The following is a 20,877-nucleotide window of genomic DNA, read 5'->3' as shown; positions in this document are numbered from 1 at the left end:
GCGAATCGAAGAAGAAGATCAACAAAAACAAAACGTGCAGTATGGGATTTGACAGCGCGCATTTGCCGAAAGTGCGGCGCGTCGTTCCGAGGCTGGTTTGCCGCGTGTCTTTATCGGGAATACGCGCAATAAATATTCTGATTACGATTCTGACCCCTTTGTTGGGGTTGATCGGTTTTAACTTAAAATGAATAAATTTTACTCACTCAAATTTGGACTATTTCACTTATGCGTGCAAAGCTTGCTCTCTCTCTGTTTGTTGTTGATCTCAACTCTCTCGATTCTCTCGACGACCTTGAAAATTTTGACAGTTCCGTTTTGACACTGCCCAAACAAAAAAAAAAGTGGTCCGGTCGCGGGACGGGGTCGCCGAGATTCAAAAAAATCGATTTTTCCTGTTTTGCGCGACAACTCTGTGCTGTCCGTAGAAAAAGTCTCCCGAGGTCATTTCCCGATGGGCCGTTAGATTGACCAAACCGGTTGTTTGCAGCGCGTGTTTAAGTTGGAAGAGAGTTCGGCGTTTTCGGTTGGTGGAACCTACGTTTGAGGGTGTAAAAATCGATTCTGGTTTCGGGTTCGTTCGATCGATCCGTTCTCGAAAGATGAGCAGCGATGAGGAGATTCTGGTTGGCGAACTGAAAGTGGTGTACGATTTTGTGACCCGGGCCAAGTTCCGAAAGGCGTTCGAGGCCCTGCAGAAGCTGCTTCAGCTGAAGACACCGGAATTGACCGAGGCTCCACTGGCCGCCGCCGGCATCGAGGACAAGGACTCGGCCGAGGAGCTGTTTCTGTTTGTGGTCAGCAAGTACGCCGATCAACTCGAGCAAGAGGAAAAGTTCCAGGAGGTGTTCGAGATCATCGAGCAAGGGTTGGAGCTTTTCCCGGAACATCCGGAACTGCTGAACGAAACCGGCGTCCGACTGCAACGGTAAGTTTAGCTTCTTATTGGTTTGAATTAGTTTTTTATTATTGGTTCAAATTTTAGTTTGTAACATGGAAGAAATACGAAACTTTTTGAGGACAAATCTTATCGGAACGCTGCCACGGCATGGCCACAAAGCAGCAGATGCCTTGGTGCAGCAGCTTCACAGTATTGAGCGTGGACTCAAAACAGGATTTATTTGGGACTTTGCGTGCTTCAGTGCCGCACAGGCCAATGATTTGCTAACAAAGTTGAAAGAAGCTAAACTTGTTAAATATTCCCTCCTCGCATTCCAAATTGGAGAAGATTTTGGATTCTTTGACGGTAGTCGAATTGACGAGATCAAATTCGATAATTTCGCATTCATTGACATCTCCAATCACTTGAACTGTCCCGTCGTTGTTGAAAAGTCTTCCCAAAACTCTCAAACCATTCAGCAAACCCTAAATTCAATACGTGCCCAAATTCAGCACTCAATTCCAAACGAAATTCTCACGCTAGATTTCGATTCGACCGTGCATTGCATTCCCACGGTTTTTGGTCTGCTTATTGGCTACCCGGTCGTTTACTGGTACGATGTTGCACAATCGGATCAAAACTGTCTGTCGGGAGTGCCACTTACAGTATTCCAGGTCGGATGGCGTCCTCAGTCTGGGCCAAACTTTACCACTCCCGCCGTTTCCTTTAGCGTTCCTTGTTGTGTGCTCGAAATTGTGCAGACCAGTGTAGATTTGTGGAAACAAAAGGTCGCCGATAGTGAATTCCATTTTACAAGCTTTAGTAAAACCTTAGACACCGTAGTACTTTAATTAGAATTGTGATTTTGGTGTAAAATGTAGCTCTAAATATACTGGAAATTCATGCAATGGGATCGTGAACATTGCCTTTCTTATTTTTTCTTTTAGTTTATATCACACATACCTCACATACAACTCTACTACCTATTTTGCCAAGCATATGTTAAAACTTAACTTTTCCGTGAATTCTTTGGCGCCATCGACAAATTACGTAGCATTTGGCTAATTTATGCAAACATTAATTGTGTAGATTTATCGTGGTTTGTCATAAATTTCAATTTCATGAAGTTTGATATGTCGCATGTTAGGGTTGCTTGCAAATTCCGGAAGTCGACGGTAACATTTCAAAAGGCATCATGTACATTTTGACACTTTCTGGGTTATTGCATATTCTGAAAGTACTCCTAATAAGCTACCTCTCCACCAAAAATGAGCAAAAGTTACTTCAGTAAAGTCTGTTTAATCATGATTTTAAATAAAGTAACATAAACAAAATCTCTGCCATCAGCAGTGCCTGTTTATATAGCCCTGTCAACCTGTCACATAAAAGACTACATGAACCTCGTGATGAAAAAAAAGCATCATGAAAAAAGCGCCATGTACATTCGGCGAAGAAAAACGAATCATAACAAAGCGTCCCCCTCAATGACAGCAGGGTGATATCGACGTTGGTGATTTCAAAAGAAGTTATGTTTGTTTTTCTCAAATAAAATTACGGAAATAATGTTTTATTGAATTTGGATGATCAAGTATCAATAAAAGCAACGTTTTTCATCGTTTGTTATCATTAGAACCAGACATGCATCGGCACTATGAGCTCTTTTTAACGGCACTCAGCTTGTTCTAGATGGCATTTTCGTTTTAAGCAATGTTATGCTTGTTGCTAGGTAAAAATCTCTTGTTTTTGGCTTGAATAATGTGTAGAAAACATTGGTTCATTGAAAACCCCGATTTTAGCTATATTTTCATGTAAATGTTCTCTTAAGCTCTCAAGAAGAACTTCTTAAAAGCTCTTTGAGTGCAATTAAGAGCTCTTAACCTATATCTCAGTTGGGTTTCAAAATAATCTCTCAGGGTCTTCGGGAGCCTAAAAGACAAGCGTAATTAGCGTATTCTAATCACTGGCACAACATGCTGGGTATCTTCTAAGTGAAATGCCAAAGAAGTTCTTCTAGAAGAGGAGTTAGAGCGGATGCATGTCTGATTAGAACATCTTCTTTTGCTTTTATATAGAGCGTCCAATTTCCCGGGGTTACAAAATTCCCGGGAAACGGGAAATTTTTAACAAATTTCCCGGGAAATCCCGGGAAATTTTAAATTTATCGAAAATTGATCTTATCCTGCTTCTGATTAATATTTTGCAACAAAATTGTATAGAACAGCAACTTTAATGTTCAAAATGAGTGTGGGGGTCAATTAATGGCTTGACTGCTTTTCAAAATCATACAACTTTATAAAAAATATCGAAATTTTCTAATTTTATATGCTGTCTTTCAACTCCTACCAAATAAAAAAAAATCAATTGATTTTTTTTTGTTGAGAAGTATTATTTTATAAATCAAATTTTGAATCAGTGAGTAATCAGTGAGTAAAATCCAGGCTTCTCAACCATAAAAATGCTTTTAAATTTGTCTCTGTTTCAAGGGAATATGTTTAAGAATAACGTTGACTCATAAAGCAAAAAAATAAAATCATGCAGTAATTATGTTTTTCATGGCAAATAACTTGTTCTAGACCGCAATTTTATCAACAAAACTCATTTTAACGATTTTTAGGCAAAATTTTGACTTTTTATCAATTTCACCTATAATTTATATTGTTAAAAAGCTTAAGCTTAGTAAATTTACACATCGATTTTTTTTTCTTCTTAAAAACTTATCAGCAACCTTAGTGATTGTGTAAAATTTTAACACTTTAAATATGATTTTAACAACAAATACTTTGTACAAAGTCACCCTCAAATGCTAAATATAATTTTCAACGCCACTATTTTTTCAAAAACCATTGAAAAAAAAAATTTCCCAACAAAAATGCATGGACCAGTTCCTTTTTTTCAAAATAATAATCTTGAGACTAACCTTACAAGTTGGAAAAAAATATAAAAACAGAATGAAATCCTATGATTGTTACCCCGTTTTACAATAAATATTATCTGAAATACACCTGAAATGAACCTGAATTTTCCTTATTAGTTCAATATGCACAGTAGATTAAAATGAATAAAATTAAGTTAGGTTCTCTAATTTTTTTTAAATAAATTTTCAAAAAATTGGGACCAAAAAGTAAGGAAAATGTATACTTCCGCTTGAATTTCGGGAAATATTATTTTTCGGGAAATCCCGGGAATTCTCGGGAATTTTTTTCCCGGGACGGGAAATTGGACGCTCTTCTTTTATATTAAAATGGGAATTGAAAAATGATGCTCAACATTCAAATGCGTTTTTCTCAAAAAGGATGGTTTGTACATGATGCTTTTTGAAATGTTGGCTTCGAAGTGTCCCCCAACGAACACCGGTAACCGGTTTTGGTGTGACCAAGTTTGTTCAGAGAACAACAGTATGATTGATGGTTAAATCTTTGAATTTCATAAAGCTTTAAATACAACATGATGGGGTTTCATCAGAATAATCAAGCTGACCACTTTTCGGTTACCCGCGAACCGGTTCCAGGTTAACCGGAACAGGATTCCAAAGTAGTTCGGTAGTTGAGCAATTCTCTACGAAATCGGTCTTTCGTCAATTTTAATTTTTGTATTTTTTAATCCGACTGAAACTTTTTTGGTGCCTTCGGTATGCCCAAAAAAGCCATTTTGCATCATTAGTTTGTCCATATAATTTTCCATACAAATTTGGCAGCTGTCCATACAAAAATGATGTATGAAAATTCAAAAATCTGTATCTTATGAAGGAATTTTTTGATCGATTTGGTGTCTTAGGCAAAGTTGTTGGTATGGATACGGACTACACTGGAAAAAATGATACACGGTAAAAAAAAATTGGTGATTTTTTTAATTAACTTTTTATCACTAAAACTTGATTTGCAAAAAAACACTATTTTTAATTTTTTTTATTTTTTGATATGTTTTAGAGGACATAAAATGCCAACTTTTCAGAAATTTCCAGGTTGTGCAAAAAATCATTGACCGAGTTATGAATTTTTTAATCAATACTAATTTTTTCAAAAAATCGAAATTTTGGTCGCAAAAATTTTTCAACTTTATTTTTCGATGTAAAAATTGAAATTGCAATCAAAAAGTATTTAAGTGAAATTTTGATAAAGTGCACCGTTTTCAAGTTATAGCCATTTTTATGTAACAGCAACGAATGGTCCGATTTTCAATGCCAAAATATGAAACATTTGTAAAATTTTCCGATCTTTTCGAAAACAATATTTTCAAAATTTTCAAATCAAGACTAACATTTTAAAAGGGCGTAATATTGAATGTTTGGCCCTTTTGAAATGTTAGTCTTGATTTGAAAATTTTGAAAATATTGTTTTCGAAAAGATCGGAAAATTTCACAAATGTTTCATATTTTAACATTGAAAATCGGACCATTAGTTGCTGAGATATCGACATTGAAAAATGTTGGGCTGTTTGGGTGAGACTTAGAAAACATCAATTTTCCAGTTTTTAAACCTTTGCATTGCAATATCTCAGCAACTAAAGGTAGTATCAACAAAGTCCGAAAAAGCAAAATATAGAGAATTTTCTCAGCCTTTCAAAAATATTTTTTTCAAAAGTGGGCAAACATGTGCACTAATTTAAAAAAATGAAAAACTGCGACTATTTTGAAAAAAGTTACATAAAAATGGCTATAACTTGAAAACGGTGCACTTTATCAAAATTTCACTAAAGTACTTTTTGATTGCAAATTTGATTTTACATCGAAAAATGAAGTAGAAAAATTTTTGCGACCAAAATTTCGATTTTTTGAAAAAATCAGTATTGATTCAAAAATTCATAACTCGCTCAATGATTTTTTGCACAACCTGGAAATTTCTGAAAAGTTGGCATTTTATGTCCTCTAAAACACATCAAAAAATAAAAAAAATTAAAAATAGTGTTTTTTTGCAAATCAAGTTTTAGTGATAAAAAGTTAAATAAAAAATCACCAAATTTTTTTTACCGTGTATAATTTTTTTCCAGTGTAGTCCGTATCCATACCTACAACTTTGCCGAAGACACCAAATCGATCAAAAAATTCCTTCAAAAGATACAGATTTTAGAATTTTCATGCATCATTTTTGTATGGACAGCTGCCAAATTTGTATGGAAAATTATATGGACAAACTAATGATGCAAAATTGCTTCTTTGGGCATACCGAAGACACCAAAAAAGTTTCAGTCGGATTAAAAAATACAAAAAAATCGAATGACCGAAATCCTAGGATACTGCTCTGTTGTGTTATGTATTTTCAATGAGTTTCATGGTTAAATTTCCAACGCATTTTAACGGGACGGAATACGCAATCAATTCCCAATCCCCCTCTCGCGTTATTTCATTGCAGTTTTCTGAGAAAACAAACGAATCTTCGACGAGTGTGCCTAAACGAGGAAAAGAGAAGGAGTAAAAACAATCAAAAGCTATATTCTGATATTTCGTGCAGGAATCATCAAATGATAGATTTTTCTATCACTCATTTACAGCACTGCTGATTGATCAATGATTTAAGTTTACCATTTAATTTATAACAACTTATTGTGCTATGAAAACACTTTTAACTGAAGCCGTTTATTAAGCTGGAATCATAAATCATAGCCGGGACCGTGGTGTAGGGGTAAGCGTGATTGCCTCTCACCCAGTCGGCCTGGGTTCGATCCCAGACGGTCCCGGTGGCATTTTTCGAGACGAGATTTGTCTGATCACGCCTTCCGTCGGAAGGGAAGTAAATGTTGGTCCCGGACTAACCTAAAAAAGGTTAGGTCGTTAGCTCAATCCAGGTGTAGGAGTTGTCTCCCTGGGTCCTGCCTCGGTGGAGTCGCTGGTAGGCAGTTGGACTAACAATCCAAAGGTCGTCAGTTCGAATCCCGGGGTGGATGGAAGCTAAGGTGTAAAAAGAGGTTTGCAATTGCCTCAACAATCAAGCCTTCGAACACCTAATTTCGAGTAGGAATCTCGCAATCGAGAACGCCAAGGCAATCCTGTAGAGCGAATAATTTGATTTTGATTTTTTCATAAATCATAAACCAATCATTAGTGAAATCATACAAAAAATATTTTAAAAAACTAGCAATCAATGCAAACATTTTTCAATAACTCGATCATATTTGAAAACTTCGAGTTGTGATTTCAAATAAAATGTATTTATGTTGAAAAACGTGAAGTTTGATTTCCAGCATGAATTTAACGCTTCACCTTTTAGTTCAAGAGCTCAAACCAGTAAAATTTTGAGTATTTTTTTTCAATAATTATTCCCCCGGGTTTTTGTAACGCTCTTTTTCAAATACATTTATAAATTTTTTGAAATGAATTTTAATTATGGGTTACATACATCTTAATCAGCAAAAATGTCAGAGGTTGGTTTGAGCGCAAACTTAAACTTTTTTTTAAATCTGTTTTCAGGACATCAAAATATACATTTTCAATTTTTAACAAAATAAATTTGAAGACATTTGGTTGTATCATTGCCGAGATACAGCTATATGAAGTTAGCATTTTCAAAAAACGGGTGCCACGATATCTTAACACTGCCTTAACCAAATCGGCTCAAAATTTTGGTGATGACTCGTCAAACCGGTCCCGTGTGCATGACGAAGGCCGATTTTCAAAAAGTTTATTTTTAAAAAAGATAAAAATATTTTTATGTTTTTCATATAAATCATCAAAAGTTTTTGATTTTTGTATTTTTCAAAAATGCTAAGTTTCAATTTGGCTAAAGTCAATTTGGTCTATTCCATCTCGATATATCGTGGCACCCGAAATCAAATCGGTGTTTAGAGAAAAACGTTCCCAAAGTTTGACAGTGCGCTTTGCGCATGGCAAAATTGTGTACTGAAATCGTCTGTAATTTACTTTAATCATAAAATATCTTCATGAAACTATTAGGAGTGATTGAAAATCATCTTTTAAGTTGATTTAATAAATTTTCTGTAACATGATTTTTTTGATTTTCCACATGTATGTAACCCCTTGATATTTTTTAAAATTTTCTAGTTTTTTGAATAACAATTTTTTTGCATTCTGTTTTTTCGAACCAATCTTGAAGTAGGGGTGGGGAATGGGAGAGGAGTTTTTGCCTTCCTCACATTACTAAGGAAAGGCTATAAAATCACTCGAAAAATGAACTTCTTTATTCAACCTCGTAGACCTTCACGTATATTTTTCGACTCAGAATCAAATTCTGAACAAAAGTTATGAGCACTTAAGTGTTTTCTATACACTTTTTTGAGGCCGGATCTCAAATATGTTGATGAAAAAGTTGTCCGGATCTACCATGCGACCTGTCGTTGGATGGGTAATCTAGAGATCTATCCAAAGAATCCTAAAGATTGAACATTGGACAACCCTATCAAAAGTTATTAATACTTTAGTGTTTTAATACACTTTTTTGAGCCCGGATCTCAGATATTTTGATAACATTAAGTGTTACTTATACTTTTTTTTGAGGTTGTGCCACTGCAGTCAAAACGCTGAAGAAACTTGGGAATTTTTTGAAAAGTAGCCGGAGAATCGGTCTACTAATGAATTTTGTTAGCAAAATAAAAGTTTTTGGCGAAACGACCTTTGGCGAAATGTTCAAAACTCTACAAGACATTTTTTTTTTTAATTTGCGGAGTACCTTATTAAACATTATAATTATTTATTAAACAGAATATCATTGAACCGCAATCGGATATTTGGTAAAGATTCTTATTTTTTGATTGATTGATTGATTGATGAAGGAATTTAGTTGTATCCCACATTACTTTTTTTGATTGTAAAAAAAAGGATTCATTAGAAATTTGAGTTAGTTATGTAATAAAATCTTTATTTGATTTTGTTTATAGCACAACTTTTTCGTCATTTAATCACATTTTAAAATAAACATGAATTTGCACAAAAATCACAAGCAGAATTTAGTAAAACTATTCTTTTATTTTATCTCTTCTATCATTCCAAAAACAATCGATTCGTTTAAATTCGGCAGTTATGGCCGCTCGCTGGAGGCGTCGATCTGCTTCGAGCGGGTTCTGCTGCAGGAGCCCAAGTATCTGAAGGCGTACCAGAACCTGCAGAACACCAAGTGTGAACTGGTCGAGCGGTGGCACTTTCGTATGCTGAACGACGTGGTGCGGAACGCGGCGTACAAACGCGCCATCCAGAACCAGATCAAGGCCGGTCACGACGAGGTGCTGGATATTGGGACTGGGACGGGGTTGCTGTCGCTGTATGCGCTCAAGTGCGAGGGGATCCGGAAGGTGGCCGCTTGCGATGGTTCGGAGATTATGGTGCAGATAGCGAGGGATGTGTTCGGGGCGAACGGGTTGAGCGATCGGATTTGTCTGTTCCAGAGCTTTTCGCAGGATTTGAAGATTGGGGACAAGTTTTCGTTGATCGTGACGGAAACGTTGGATTCGGGTGCGTTTGGCGAGGGTATTCTGGAGACGTTGATCCACGCCAAGCAGAACCTGCTGCTGCCCAAGGGACGGATCGTGCCGAGTCAGGTGGTGCTGTACGTGTCCGGGTACCGGTCGCGGGCTTTAACCGCAAGCAATATTTTGATCAACGAACATTTTAGCAGTGATTTTAATCTACCGAGCAATTGTCTGATTTCGAAGGAGGGAATCAAGTGTTACGACGCGGAGGACGTCAGTAGGATTAAGGCAAACGACGACTTTGTCTTCGTTACGGACACGGTCTGTGCGATGACGGTCGATTTTAATGATCTCGAGTGTTTGGTGCGCTGCCAGGAGGGGCTGGAGGTGGATCAGTTTGAGCTGAGCTGTTTGGATGATGGCATTTTGGATGGGTTTGTTGTGTGGTTCGATTTGGAGTTGGATGAGGATAATAAGATTAGCACCGATCCGACGACGGCCACCTGCTGGAATCAAGCAATATTTAAGCTAAATCAACGGCTCCCAGTTACCAAAGAGCAGCGATTGTCGCTGACCATGTCCTGCAAGGACGGAGCCCTCGCCATATCTCACAACCTAAACTCGATGGATAATCAAATTAGTATTGACGAGCACGTGCTGGAATATTTAAATGATGCTGAATATTATAACAAACTGACCACAGATATTGAAGAGATGGAAGACCTGGAGAAGGTCTTGGATTTATCGCTGTTCCCGTATACAGGGTTGAAGCTCCTCAAAGAGGGCAAAACTTCGATGTTGTTCTGCTTGGATCGTGCCGAAGATCTGATTGAATTTATCGCTAATCAAAACGACATTCCAATGAGCGCAATCATGCTGCTCAGTTCGCTTCCCGAAGCATTCCTGCTGAACGATTACACGCTAGATCTGATCATCCTGCAGCCGGTCGACGTGTTCGGTCAGATCAACAGCGAACACTTTTGCCAGTATCAATCGCTCTTCCCCAAGCTTAAACCCACCGGATCGATCGTCCCGTCGCGACTCGAACTGCACGGCAGCATCGTCCACTCGGACTGGATCGTCAAGTGTTGCCGCGTGGAAAATCCCGAGCTGCACCAGTTCCACATCGATCGCTACCTTTCCACGCTGGAAACAGAAAACCACCTCGATCTCGGCCCGTTCACGTATGAAAACCTAGCCGAACCGGCCAAGCTGACGGACGTGCACTTTGACGGCAAGCTGCACGAGGCGGACATGCAGCTGGCGCTCCGGGAACCGACCGATCCCGCCCATATCCACGCCATCCTGTACTACTACCAGATCGAATTCGCACCGCAGAAGGAATTTCTCAGCACGCAACGGGTGCAGAGCTTCGCCAAGCGGTCTGCTTTTATCATTCCAAAGGACGCATTCCAGGGGGGCAATGGCAAAGCTCAAGCAGGACAAGAGAACGACGACAACGAAGAAGAAGGCGGCCAACCGGCCCGGACCAAGGTGAACCGAGTCAATATCAATATAGTGCAGAATCATGGTGTTATTAAGTGCAATCTGCTTGACTGTCAGTAGAGAATCATTATTATACTCTATACACTACATATATACAGAAGAAGAAGAAGATGGGGAAAAGTAAAAGCAAAATGAAACATATTGTATTACACTCGCACTTACCAAGAAATGAAACAAGAAACAATTAAGGACATTTATGATGCAAAGATAAGATTGAATAGATTGAATACACGTACATTCACCGAACCACAAACACACAAAAGTAAAAAGGAAAAAAAACAGTGACACACTCTCTCTATCTGAGGACCCTACCTAGAGTACCTGTAGTATTGCAGAACGAAACCGCTTTTCACTCGATTGGTGAGACTATCACAGCCTGGAAATGGTCATCATTACGCAACTCGACATTTTTGAAATTGATGTCACAGCAAACGCTTCAATTTCGTCAAGGTATGGTAGATTCGGACTCCCAGAACACGTTCCTATCGTCAGAATTGAATTTTAGAGAATTCCTTGTCAACGAATAAAGTTGTAAATTTCGGATATTATTGGTATGGAATTAAGTTAAGCAACCATGCGTACCCACGTTTTCCTGTGGGGGAACCAAACTAAGGGGTGCGCATGGTTGCTTATAAGTGAGTGAGTACCGAAATTTCCAACTTTATTTATTGGCAGGGAATTCGCTAGAATTCAATTCTGTCGTTTGGAGCGTGTTCAGGGAGCCCAAATCTATCATATCTTCACGAAACTGACGCGTTTACTGACATCAACTTAAAAAATGTTGAGTTGTGTTATTGATTCGCTACTGTTTTTAAAATTAAATATGCTAAGTAGTTGTCCTCTTAACTTATTTGTTCATAAATATTTAATTTGTTTGATAAGTTCGTTAAAAATTGAACAAATGTTTCTTTCCATTTAAATTCAACCAACATTCCAGCATCAATTCCGAGATCACATGCAATTGACCTCGGGATTCCAAAAATAAACCCAACCAATAAATCATGAAAGAAAGGGAGAGAAAAAAAAGTCCTCACATCGATAGTCGATGGTCAATTCACTTTACCTAATTCATCCAATTCAGACAGCCTAAATTAGAAGGAATCGGCACAAACGCACACAAATACGCACAGAATAAGAGCAAAATCGTTTTGCGAGGGAGCAATGAATGTGTTTACACCCCACATTCGGTGGGGGTGCTCAACACATTTGAGAAAAATAAAACACAACAAAACGACTCGTGACTGTGTGTGGAATGTGCACACGCAAACTTTAATGTGTTTGAAGGAAAGTGCAGTAGAGTGGTCAGAATAACGGCGAATATTTCGAAGATGGATAGAGGAATGTGCACGTGGTTGCAGGTGTCGCATGGGTATTGTTATCAAAATTAACGTTACCGTCATCAAGGGTGATATTGGGTCATACAAATTTCAGCATTTTTGTATGTCCACTCTCACCCCACACTCAATATTGGGTTAATGTCATCCGTGATGACGGTACTTTAATAAGCGTTAGAATTGCGTTCAATTTCTTTTTTTTTGCTGAAAGTTGTAATGTTTTACACTCAAACCCCGTTGGTTTGACATTAACTGTTGTCAAACGAACGGTGTCACTTTTTAGTTTGATACCCTCTTTACACAGAGTTCACACATACTATCAAACGTTTGTTTTGATAGGGTGCGTGAGCGCCGTGTAAAAAGTGACACTTTTTAGTTTGACTTTGACCAACCAACGGGGTACAAATTTAAAAAGTGTCAAACGAAAAAGTTACCAACCACCGGAGGGGTTGAGTGTACTGTAAATTGATTTTTCTATCTTTTTTAAAAAGTTTCATCAAGATAGTTCATAATTTGAACTCAACTAATCGAGACCTTTTTTTTGAGTGAATCGTAAGGATGTATAGATTATCCTAGAACTTTGCAGAACTCGATTAGATCAAATCTGTAATTTTTGCAATTAAAAACATCGCTCCAACATTTAGAAAGAAAGAAAAAAAAATGAACCGAAAATTTTTCATTCAAATGTTGAAAGCACAGCTTGTTATTTGAACTTTTGAATCAAAAAAAGTGTTTTAAAATGCAATACCCACCTGTCTAGTTGTTCTAGTTGTTTGGCAATCATTAGTTTTCAAAATATCAAAGTATTGACAAAAAAAAAAAAATTGAAAAAAAGAGTTTTTGCGGTAGTGTATCCGAATTTCATAAAAAACAGAATATTTTTAAACGAGCTCAAACATGCATATTAGGATTATCAATGTAGAAACATGCACTTGAGATTGTTTTTGCCAAAATTTCCAAAACGAAAAAAAAAAGTTTTTTACTAAAACTGCGATAACTAGCAAATTTGAGCGATGACCTATCCTTTTTTTGGGTGCTGAAATTTTCGTAATTGAAAGACGCAACTTTTTGTACCCTAAAAAGTTTTAGTTAAAACAATTGAGTTTTTGTCATTTTCTTCTCTAAAACATTGTCAAAGAAAATTTCGAAAATCATCTCCAGTTTAGATGAAAATTGAATTTGCAATCGAAATGACAGCATAACTTTTTTGATACAGTGAACCTTTTTCAAGTTATAGGAATTTTTAATGTGATTTTTTTTTCGAAAAATATTAGGGTTTTGCAATTTATAAATACTTAATCACACAATCCGGGCAGACGGTAATAACAAAATTCATGCCACTTCAATAACAAATACTGTTAAAATAACAGAAAGTGTTATGGAATCTTCTTGAAAAACCCATTTTTGCATAAGGGTGTAATAACAGTTTATGTTATCATAACCAAATTTGTTATTGGTCTGATATTGGTTGAAAGCCAAAACAACTTCAGAATAATATTTTTTGTTATGGAAGAATATCTCCAACTGTTATCAGGATGATCGGATTAGTTGTTGAAATAAAAAAAATAATAAGGCCGTTGCAAATATTTTTTGAAGTTTATGTCCCTCGACTTTTTTACGCTAAAAGAGGTTTTGAGTGACTCACCACACATAACCTTCGGACTAGAGCGTCCAATTTCCCGTCCCGGGAAAAAAATCCCGGAAATTCCCGGGATTTCCCGGAAAAAATATTTCCCGTTTCCCGGGAAATTTGTAAATTTCCCGGGAATTCCCGAAATACAAGCGGAAGTATACATTTTCCTACCATTTTGGCACCAATATTTTAAATTGTACAAAAAATAATAATTAGAAAACCTGATTTATTTTATTCATTTCAATCTACTGTTCATATTGAACTAATCAGTTTGTCTGTAAATTTCATGTCAAGGTTTAATTCAGATAATATTTATTTTTGAAGCATTCACAACTAGGAATATTTTTTGCTTACATGTTGGGCAACAAAAATTACGCTATTATGGAATGAATATTAACTATTTTATTTTTGACAACCTATTTTAACGAATTATTTTGTTATATAATTTGAAAATAAGATATTTACCTCTTCCGGCCAAGATTAAATTTGAGATTTGTTCAACAATTTTGATTACCTTGGCCAAATTGGATGAAAATTGAGTTGATATAATTACATTTCTCAAAAAGGGTTGTGCGAAACGAAATTGTTTAAAAGTATTCGAGAAATTACAGTTTGAAGTTATAAATTTATGAAGCACGTGAGCTACCAAGGGCGTAAGAGGGTTAAAAATTAAAATAGACATCACACCGTCTTTTCAGACTGAATTTACTAACTAAACGGGACAAATACAGAACACCCAGAGGAGATGGGCGGGAATCGAACCCGGGCTCCTTAGCACACATGAGGGATCGGCAGCCGAAGCCGCTAACCACCGCGCCACGAAATGAAATGAAAAAAATATCGTTTGATTTCAACCACTTCTACACTATAAAAAATATTTAATTTAACTAAAATCATTTCATAAATGAAACCATGAAAAATCGTTAAAAAACAACTTCGTATAATATCAAATTAACCCAAAGAATGCAACCATATTTCAAAAACTCGCTTCATATATTTAAAATCTTTGAGTTGTGATTTCATGAAATAGTGTTTCAAGTTAAAATGCGCTAGAAATTAGGTTTTAACGCAAATTCAATGATTATCTATTCATTCACATGTTGAAAAAACTTGTTTTGGTATAAGTTATTTGCCGTGATAAACATAATTTCAGCATGTTTTTTTTCATTTAAATTTTATGGTCACTGAGACAAATTAAAAAGCAATTTTATGTTATGGAGCATAAATTTTCACTGTTCAATCACATTGATTAAAACATACTACTTCTTAAAAAAAACATACTAATTATATTTTTTTCGATTTGGTACGATTTAAAGACAGTATAAAAAACTAGAAAATTTATATATTTTTTCAAAGTTTGATGATTTTTCACAAGCAGTCAAGCCATTAATTGATCCTAACACTTATTATGACCATTAAAGTTACTGTTCTATACAATTGTGTTGCAAAATATTGATCAGAAACAGGATCAGAATAATTTTCGTTGAGTTTCAAATTTCCCGGGAATTCCCGGGATTTCCCGGGAAATTTGTTGAAAATTTCCCGTTTCCCGGGAATTTTGTAACCCCGGGAAATTGGACGCTCTACTTCGGACGCCTAGAAATGAGCAGAAACTTGCAACAGAGCCCACAAAAGACCCGGGGTCGTTAAAGTGGATTGCTCTGCTTTTGTCCCTCGACTGTGTGTGTGTGTGCGTGTGTGCAACCAACCAAACGGGACCACGCGGCCACTTCTTACAAATTGAGTTGTTTCCATGTATTTTTAGATCTACATTCTATACATGCAAATAACTCGCAAAGGCATTTGGAAGGCAGGCCCGTATCCAGGATTCTTCAATGGGGGGTGTTTTCCCCAATAGGGCGTTAGGGGTGTATGTGTGTGGTAGGAAGGGCGTATACAGTCAACATAGGCGTTTATTTCAGTGCCATATGTTAACGCAGTTGACAAACCTTCCTTGGGCGCTGATTTTTGATACAAAATGATGAATTGTGGTGGAATTGGTTATGGCTAGTAAAAAAATAATTTAAAGTTTTTGTCCCTTGGCTAAAATTCAAACATTTTTTGCCAAAACGTGATATTTGCTTTATATATTCTAACAGTAATGTTAAAAAATAATCTAAACATCAATAAACTCATTATATATTTTAATTTCTGCGATCCCTTAATCCTTAAACTAAAATTCAAACATTTTTTGCCAAAACGTGATATTTGCTTTATATATTGTAACAGTAATGTTAAAAAATAATCTAAACATCTGTTAACGCACATAAGAGCGTCTGGTGCTTGGTTCGTGGCTTAATCGGATCTGGACAGAACTGAAGCTCGCGGGTTAGCTAGTGCACAGTTATTTGTAATCAAAACTTTATTGCTCTTGGTTTCTGTCGGTTTATTGAACTGTACTGGACGGTAATTAGACGAGAAAACTGTATCTTTCTACATCTTGAGCTGTATTTCAGAACAGGACGGTTCTGTTCTGTCTGATCTGTTCTGTACTGTGTCTCGCGGAGCAATTGCCACTTCTAGAGGAGATTCTTGTGACCAAAGCTGGTAGTTCTAGCGGGAAATTCTATAGCAATGCCAAGAACTCATTTGAAGATGCTTAGAATTATTCTGTAGTACTAGATCTAACTGAACTGATACAAATCTACAATCTGAACCTTTTGCATGCGCAAACAACATCAATAAACTCATTATATATTTTAATTTCTGCGATCCCTAAATCCTATTTTGTAAATTTCTGAATGCTCTATATGATTGAAATTATAAAACTTAACGATATTAAATCCTAAATAATTTACAATCTATTGTACATGATTCCAAAAGTTAATATTTTTTCATCAATATTTTGTTTTGCCCCCATTTTTTTCAGGGAGGGATGCACAAAAAAATAAATACAAATGACTCTATTCAGCTGTAGTACACAGACAAAATTCAATTCCCTTAATCGTGAATTCTGTTCAAGAATGTTAGAACCGCGGAGGAATTTATTCATGAGTTTGGTGCATTTACACTACTAACATGAATATATTTCTTCGTGGTTCTCACATTCATGAACAATTTTCACGATTTCGGGAATTGATTTTTTTCTGTGTTCACAGATTGAACCCCCGAAACAAAATCAATTTTTAGAGGAAATCAACACAATTTGGTTATACCGTTTTATGGATTTTTTTTATTTTTCAAAAACGTCATAAGGTTATTGTTCGTATTTTAAGGAACAAGTTTGCCGAAGACAACATCGAGTTACATTTAAATCGAGTTCGAGAAAAATTTTGACGATTTTGAAAAAAAATCCAAATTTACAAATTTATAAACATAGAGTTACCGGATATGCTTACAAGATTTGTATCAGTGTTATTTATAACATTTTTCTCGCAATTTTTTTTAATAATATTAAATTTTGGAAACTTATGATTGCAAAACGACTGGACAGGTGTATTGAACATGTTAAAACTGTGGCCTGTAATTTCATTTTTTTTAACTTTTTTATTTTTTTGCTCCCCTTGACTTTTGTCAGAGTCGAGGGACATAAACTTCAAAAAACAACGGCCTAAGTTAAAATAAAAATCGCAGGTGATATTTGGCACCATGAAAAGAGGTTTATTCTCAAAACTTTTCGAGGTTTATTGAAATATTTCGTCGAGGAGTTTAATGCATCTTTTTATTTTGAAGATTGATTTAATTATAAATGATAATTCTTCAGAAAAGTCGCTAAAAGTCGATGGATTTATTTACATATCAATCCAAAAAACATCTAAATCATTTGAAATTAAATCACATGTAAGTTGAAAAAAATGCTTGAAAAAGTTTTCAATTGCTTAAAATGCTCAATGCACCAATCGAAGATCTGTTGACATCATTCAATTCAGCGTCCAACGAAGCTGTCGGCCACCATTGCTAGTACCAACCACTAGTGAGCAATTCTCTACGAAATCGGTCTTTTTTCTTCAATTTTAATTTTTGTATTTTTTAATCCGGCTGAAACTTTTTTGGTGCCTTCGGTATGCCCAAAGAAGCCATTTTGCATCATTAGTTTGTCCATATAATTTTCCATACAAATTCGGCAGCTGTCCATACAAAAATGATGTATGAAAATTCAAAAATCTGTATCTTTTGAAGGAATTTTTTGATCGATTTGGTGTCTTCGGCAAAGTTGTAGGTATGGATACGGACTACACTGGAAAAAATAATACACGGTAAAAAAAAATTTGGTGATTTTTTTATTTAACTTTTTATCACTAAAACTTGATTTACAAAAAAACACTATTTTTAATTTTTTTTATTTTTTGATATGTTTTAGAAGACATAAAATGCCAACTTTTCAGAAATTTCCAGGTTGTGCAAAAAATCACTGACCGAGTTATGAATTTTTTAATCAATACTGATTTTTTCAAAAAATCGAAATTTTGGTCGTAAAAATTTTTCAACTTCATTTTTCGATGTAAAATCAAATTTGCAATCAAAAAGTACTTTACTAAAATTTTGATAAAGTGCACCGTTTTCAAGTTATAGCCATATTTAAGTGACTTTTTTGAAAATAGTCGCAGTTTTTCATTTTTTTAAATTAGTGCACATGTTTGCCCAGTTTTGAAAAAAATATTTTTGAAAAGCTGAGAAAATTCTCTATATTTTGCTTATTCGGACTATGTTGATACGACCTTTAGTTGCTGAGATATTGCAATGCAAAGGTTTAAAAACAGGAAAATTGATGTTTTCTAAGTTTCACCCAAACAACCCACCATTTTCTATCGTCAATATCTCAGCAACTAATGGTCCGATTTTCAATGTTAATATATGAAACAATTGTGAAATTTTCCGATCTTTTCGAAAAAAATATTTTTGGAATTTTCAAATCAAGACAAACATTTTAAAAGGGCGTAATATTGAATGTTTGGCCTTTGTGAAATGTTAGTCTTGATTTGAAAATTCCAAAAATATTTTTTTCGAAAAGATCGGAAAATTTCACAAATGTTTCATATATTAACATTGAAAATCGGACCATTAGTTGCTGAGATATTGACGATAGAAAATGGTGGGTTGTTTGGGTGAAACTTAGAAAACATCAATTTTCCTGTTTTTAAACCTTTGCATTGCAATATCTCAGCAACTAAAGGTCGTATCAACAAAGTCCAAATAAGCAAAATATAGAGAATTTTCTCAGCTTTTCAAAAATATTTTTTTCAAAACTGGGCAAACATGTGCACTAATTTAAAAAAATGAAAAACTGCGACTATTTTCAAAAAAGTCACTTAAATATGGCTATAACTTGAAAACGGTGCACTTTATCAAAATTTCAGTAAAGTACTTTTTGATTGCAAATTTGATTTTACATCGAAAAATGAAGTTGAAAAATTTTTACGACCAAAATTTCGATTTTTTGAAAAAATCAGTATTGATTAAAAAATTCATAACTCGGTCAGTGATTTTTTGCACAACCTGGAAATTTCTGAAAAGTTGGCATTTTATGCCTTCTAAGAAGACTGCCTCCAAGAGCAGACGCTTAAACGTGGCGGTCCGTGTGTTTTTTTGTTTTCGTCGCGTTTTTCACGGGAAAAAATCGGTTTGACTTCGCATAAGTGATGGTACACAATTCGGAATTCGTCGGTGCTTGTGGCTAGCGTGAAGTCTTGGGAAATTTGCAAGAAATGTGTGTTTATGCTTAGTTTTTGTTCTGGCTTCGATTTGTTTTGTCATGGCTGCCCAGCGCTATGCCCTCCGGAAAGTGCACCAGGAGAGAAAGATTGTAGTACAAACTGTGTGATTGTAGTGTGCGTGAGTTCGAGCCAAGCTGGATAGAAGGAGAACGTGTGGTGGAAACAAATAAGAAAGTCGGTTGGTTGAAAAAAGTGGTTCCTTTCGGTTAAAAAAATCAACGTGTTTTGTGTGAGTGATAGCGAGCGGAAAATTACAGTCACATCCTGTGCTGGCTGCTCACGGAAGATGATGCCGTTTTTCGAAGAGAGCCCAGCTTTGGCAGCCTGAGTTTGTGCGCGTGTGTTAGTGTAGGGGCATGAGCTTTTTTGCAGGAGATAAAAGCTTGAGATTTTACGAAGGCAAAAATTGCTAGAGACATTTGACTGTGATGAAATGTCTGTACTGTGGGATTGTGAAATATGACCAGCCAGACTTGCCTCAACTGCATCCAGATTCCAGTTTAATAATTTGGACCAACAAATGCATCAGAGGAGCAGCAGTTGCAGCGGCACCAGACCACAACAACACCGAAGAGCAGGTTGACATCGAAGATGCTAGTATGTCTGTGGTGTTCGCAGTCGCTCTGCAAGTTCTTGCTTGTGTATTGGTGCTGACGTGGAAGAGCTTTACTTCTGGTGAGTACGTTCCAGCTAACGCGCGTGTGTGCGTGCACTGAAAGGTGAGTAAATTTCAACTTGTTTTTAACCCTCCAATGCCCATGGTTGCTCTTATTGACCAACATATAACATCTGAATAACTTTGAAATTATTCAACATTACTATTGTTTTTTTTTGCAAGGGTCCTTAAAGCTCTGGGTTTACTTATATTTATAGGACATTTTCAAATTAATCTCTTGATTATATTGTTAATTTTATAATAAGTAACTAACGTAGAAAATCTCGATTATGCTCTGTGTGTTGCATCTCGTTAAATAATATGTGTAATTTTGTTTTGATAAAATCCACTCATATTTTATTTATCCACAGAGAGCGAGTTGTGGCGCTATAACCATGGCAAAAGTGTCCAGGGCATTTGTGGAAATACAATGTCCCATCCCAGAGGGTCCCGGAGCACCAAAACTTCTTAGCATGGTGCTCCCAACGATTATTGCTATAACTAACAGGAACGTGAGCGGGGGATCCCCACGTTTCTTCCTCCCCTGTAGATTCAGAATTGCGTTGTTGTTTGAACATTCGTGCTCAAACTCAACCCAATTCAACGAATCATCTTTGCGGTAAACTTTACGCAGTTGGCCTGGCCGCTTTAACGTTTGTGATGTTTCAAAGCAATTTATTGCATTGGGGCACTGCAATTGTTAATAATGACAAGAGGATGCTAGGCGTTAATCAACCTAAGGCATTTTCCAGGATGCCCTCGAAAGACTGGCTGCGCTAGGGTTAGATTAGATTAGATTAGATTAGATTAGTTGGCATTTTATGCCTTCTAAAACATATCAAAAAATAAAAAAAATTAAA

General features: G+C 36.1%; 1 protein-coding gene across 1 annotated transcript; it reads left to right on the top strand.

The window, feature by feature from the left end:
* Positions 1-313: 313 nt before the first annotated feature.
* On the top strand, positions 314-10,852 carry LOC120416303 (protein arginine N-methyltransferase 9-like). The gene is made up of 2 exons (XM_039578022.2): positions 314-928; positions 8,848-10,852. The coding sequence occupies exons 1-2, from the start codon at positions 603-605 to the stop codon at positions 10,799-10,801; spliced, it is 2,280 nt and encodes a 759-aa protein (XP_039433956.1). The 5' UTR covers positions 314-602; the 3' UTR covers positions 10,802-10,852.
* Positions 10,853-20,877: the final 10,025 nt, after the last annotated feature.

This window comes from Culex pipiens, chromosome 2, assembly GCF_016801865.2.
Source record: "Culex pipiens pallens isolate TS chromosome 2, TS_CPP_V2, whole genome shotgun sequence".
NCBI classification, from domain to species: Eukaryota; Metazoa; Arthropoda; class Insecta; order Diptera; family Culicidae; genus Culex; species Culex pipiens.
Note: the sequence above shows the minus strand (reverse complement) of the source record. Positions and strands in the feature narration are given on the sequence as shown.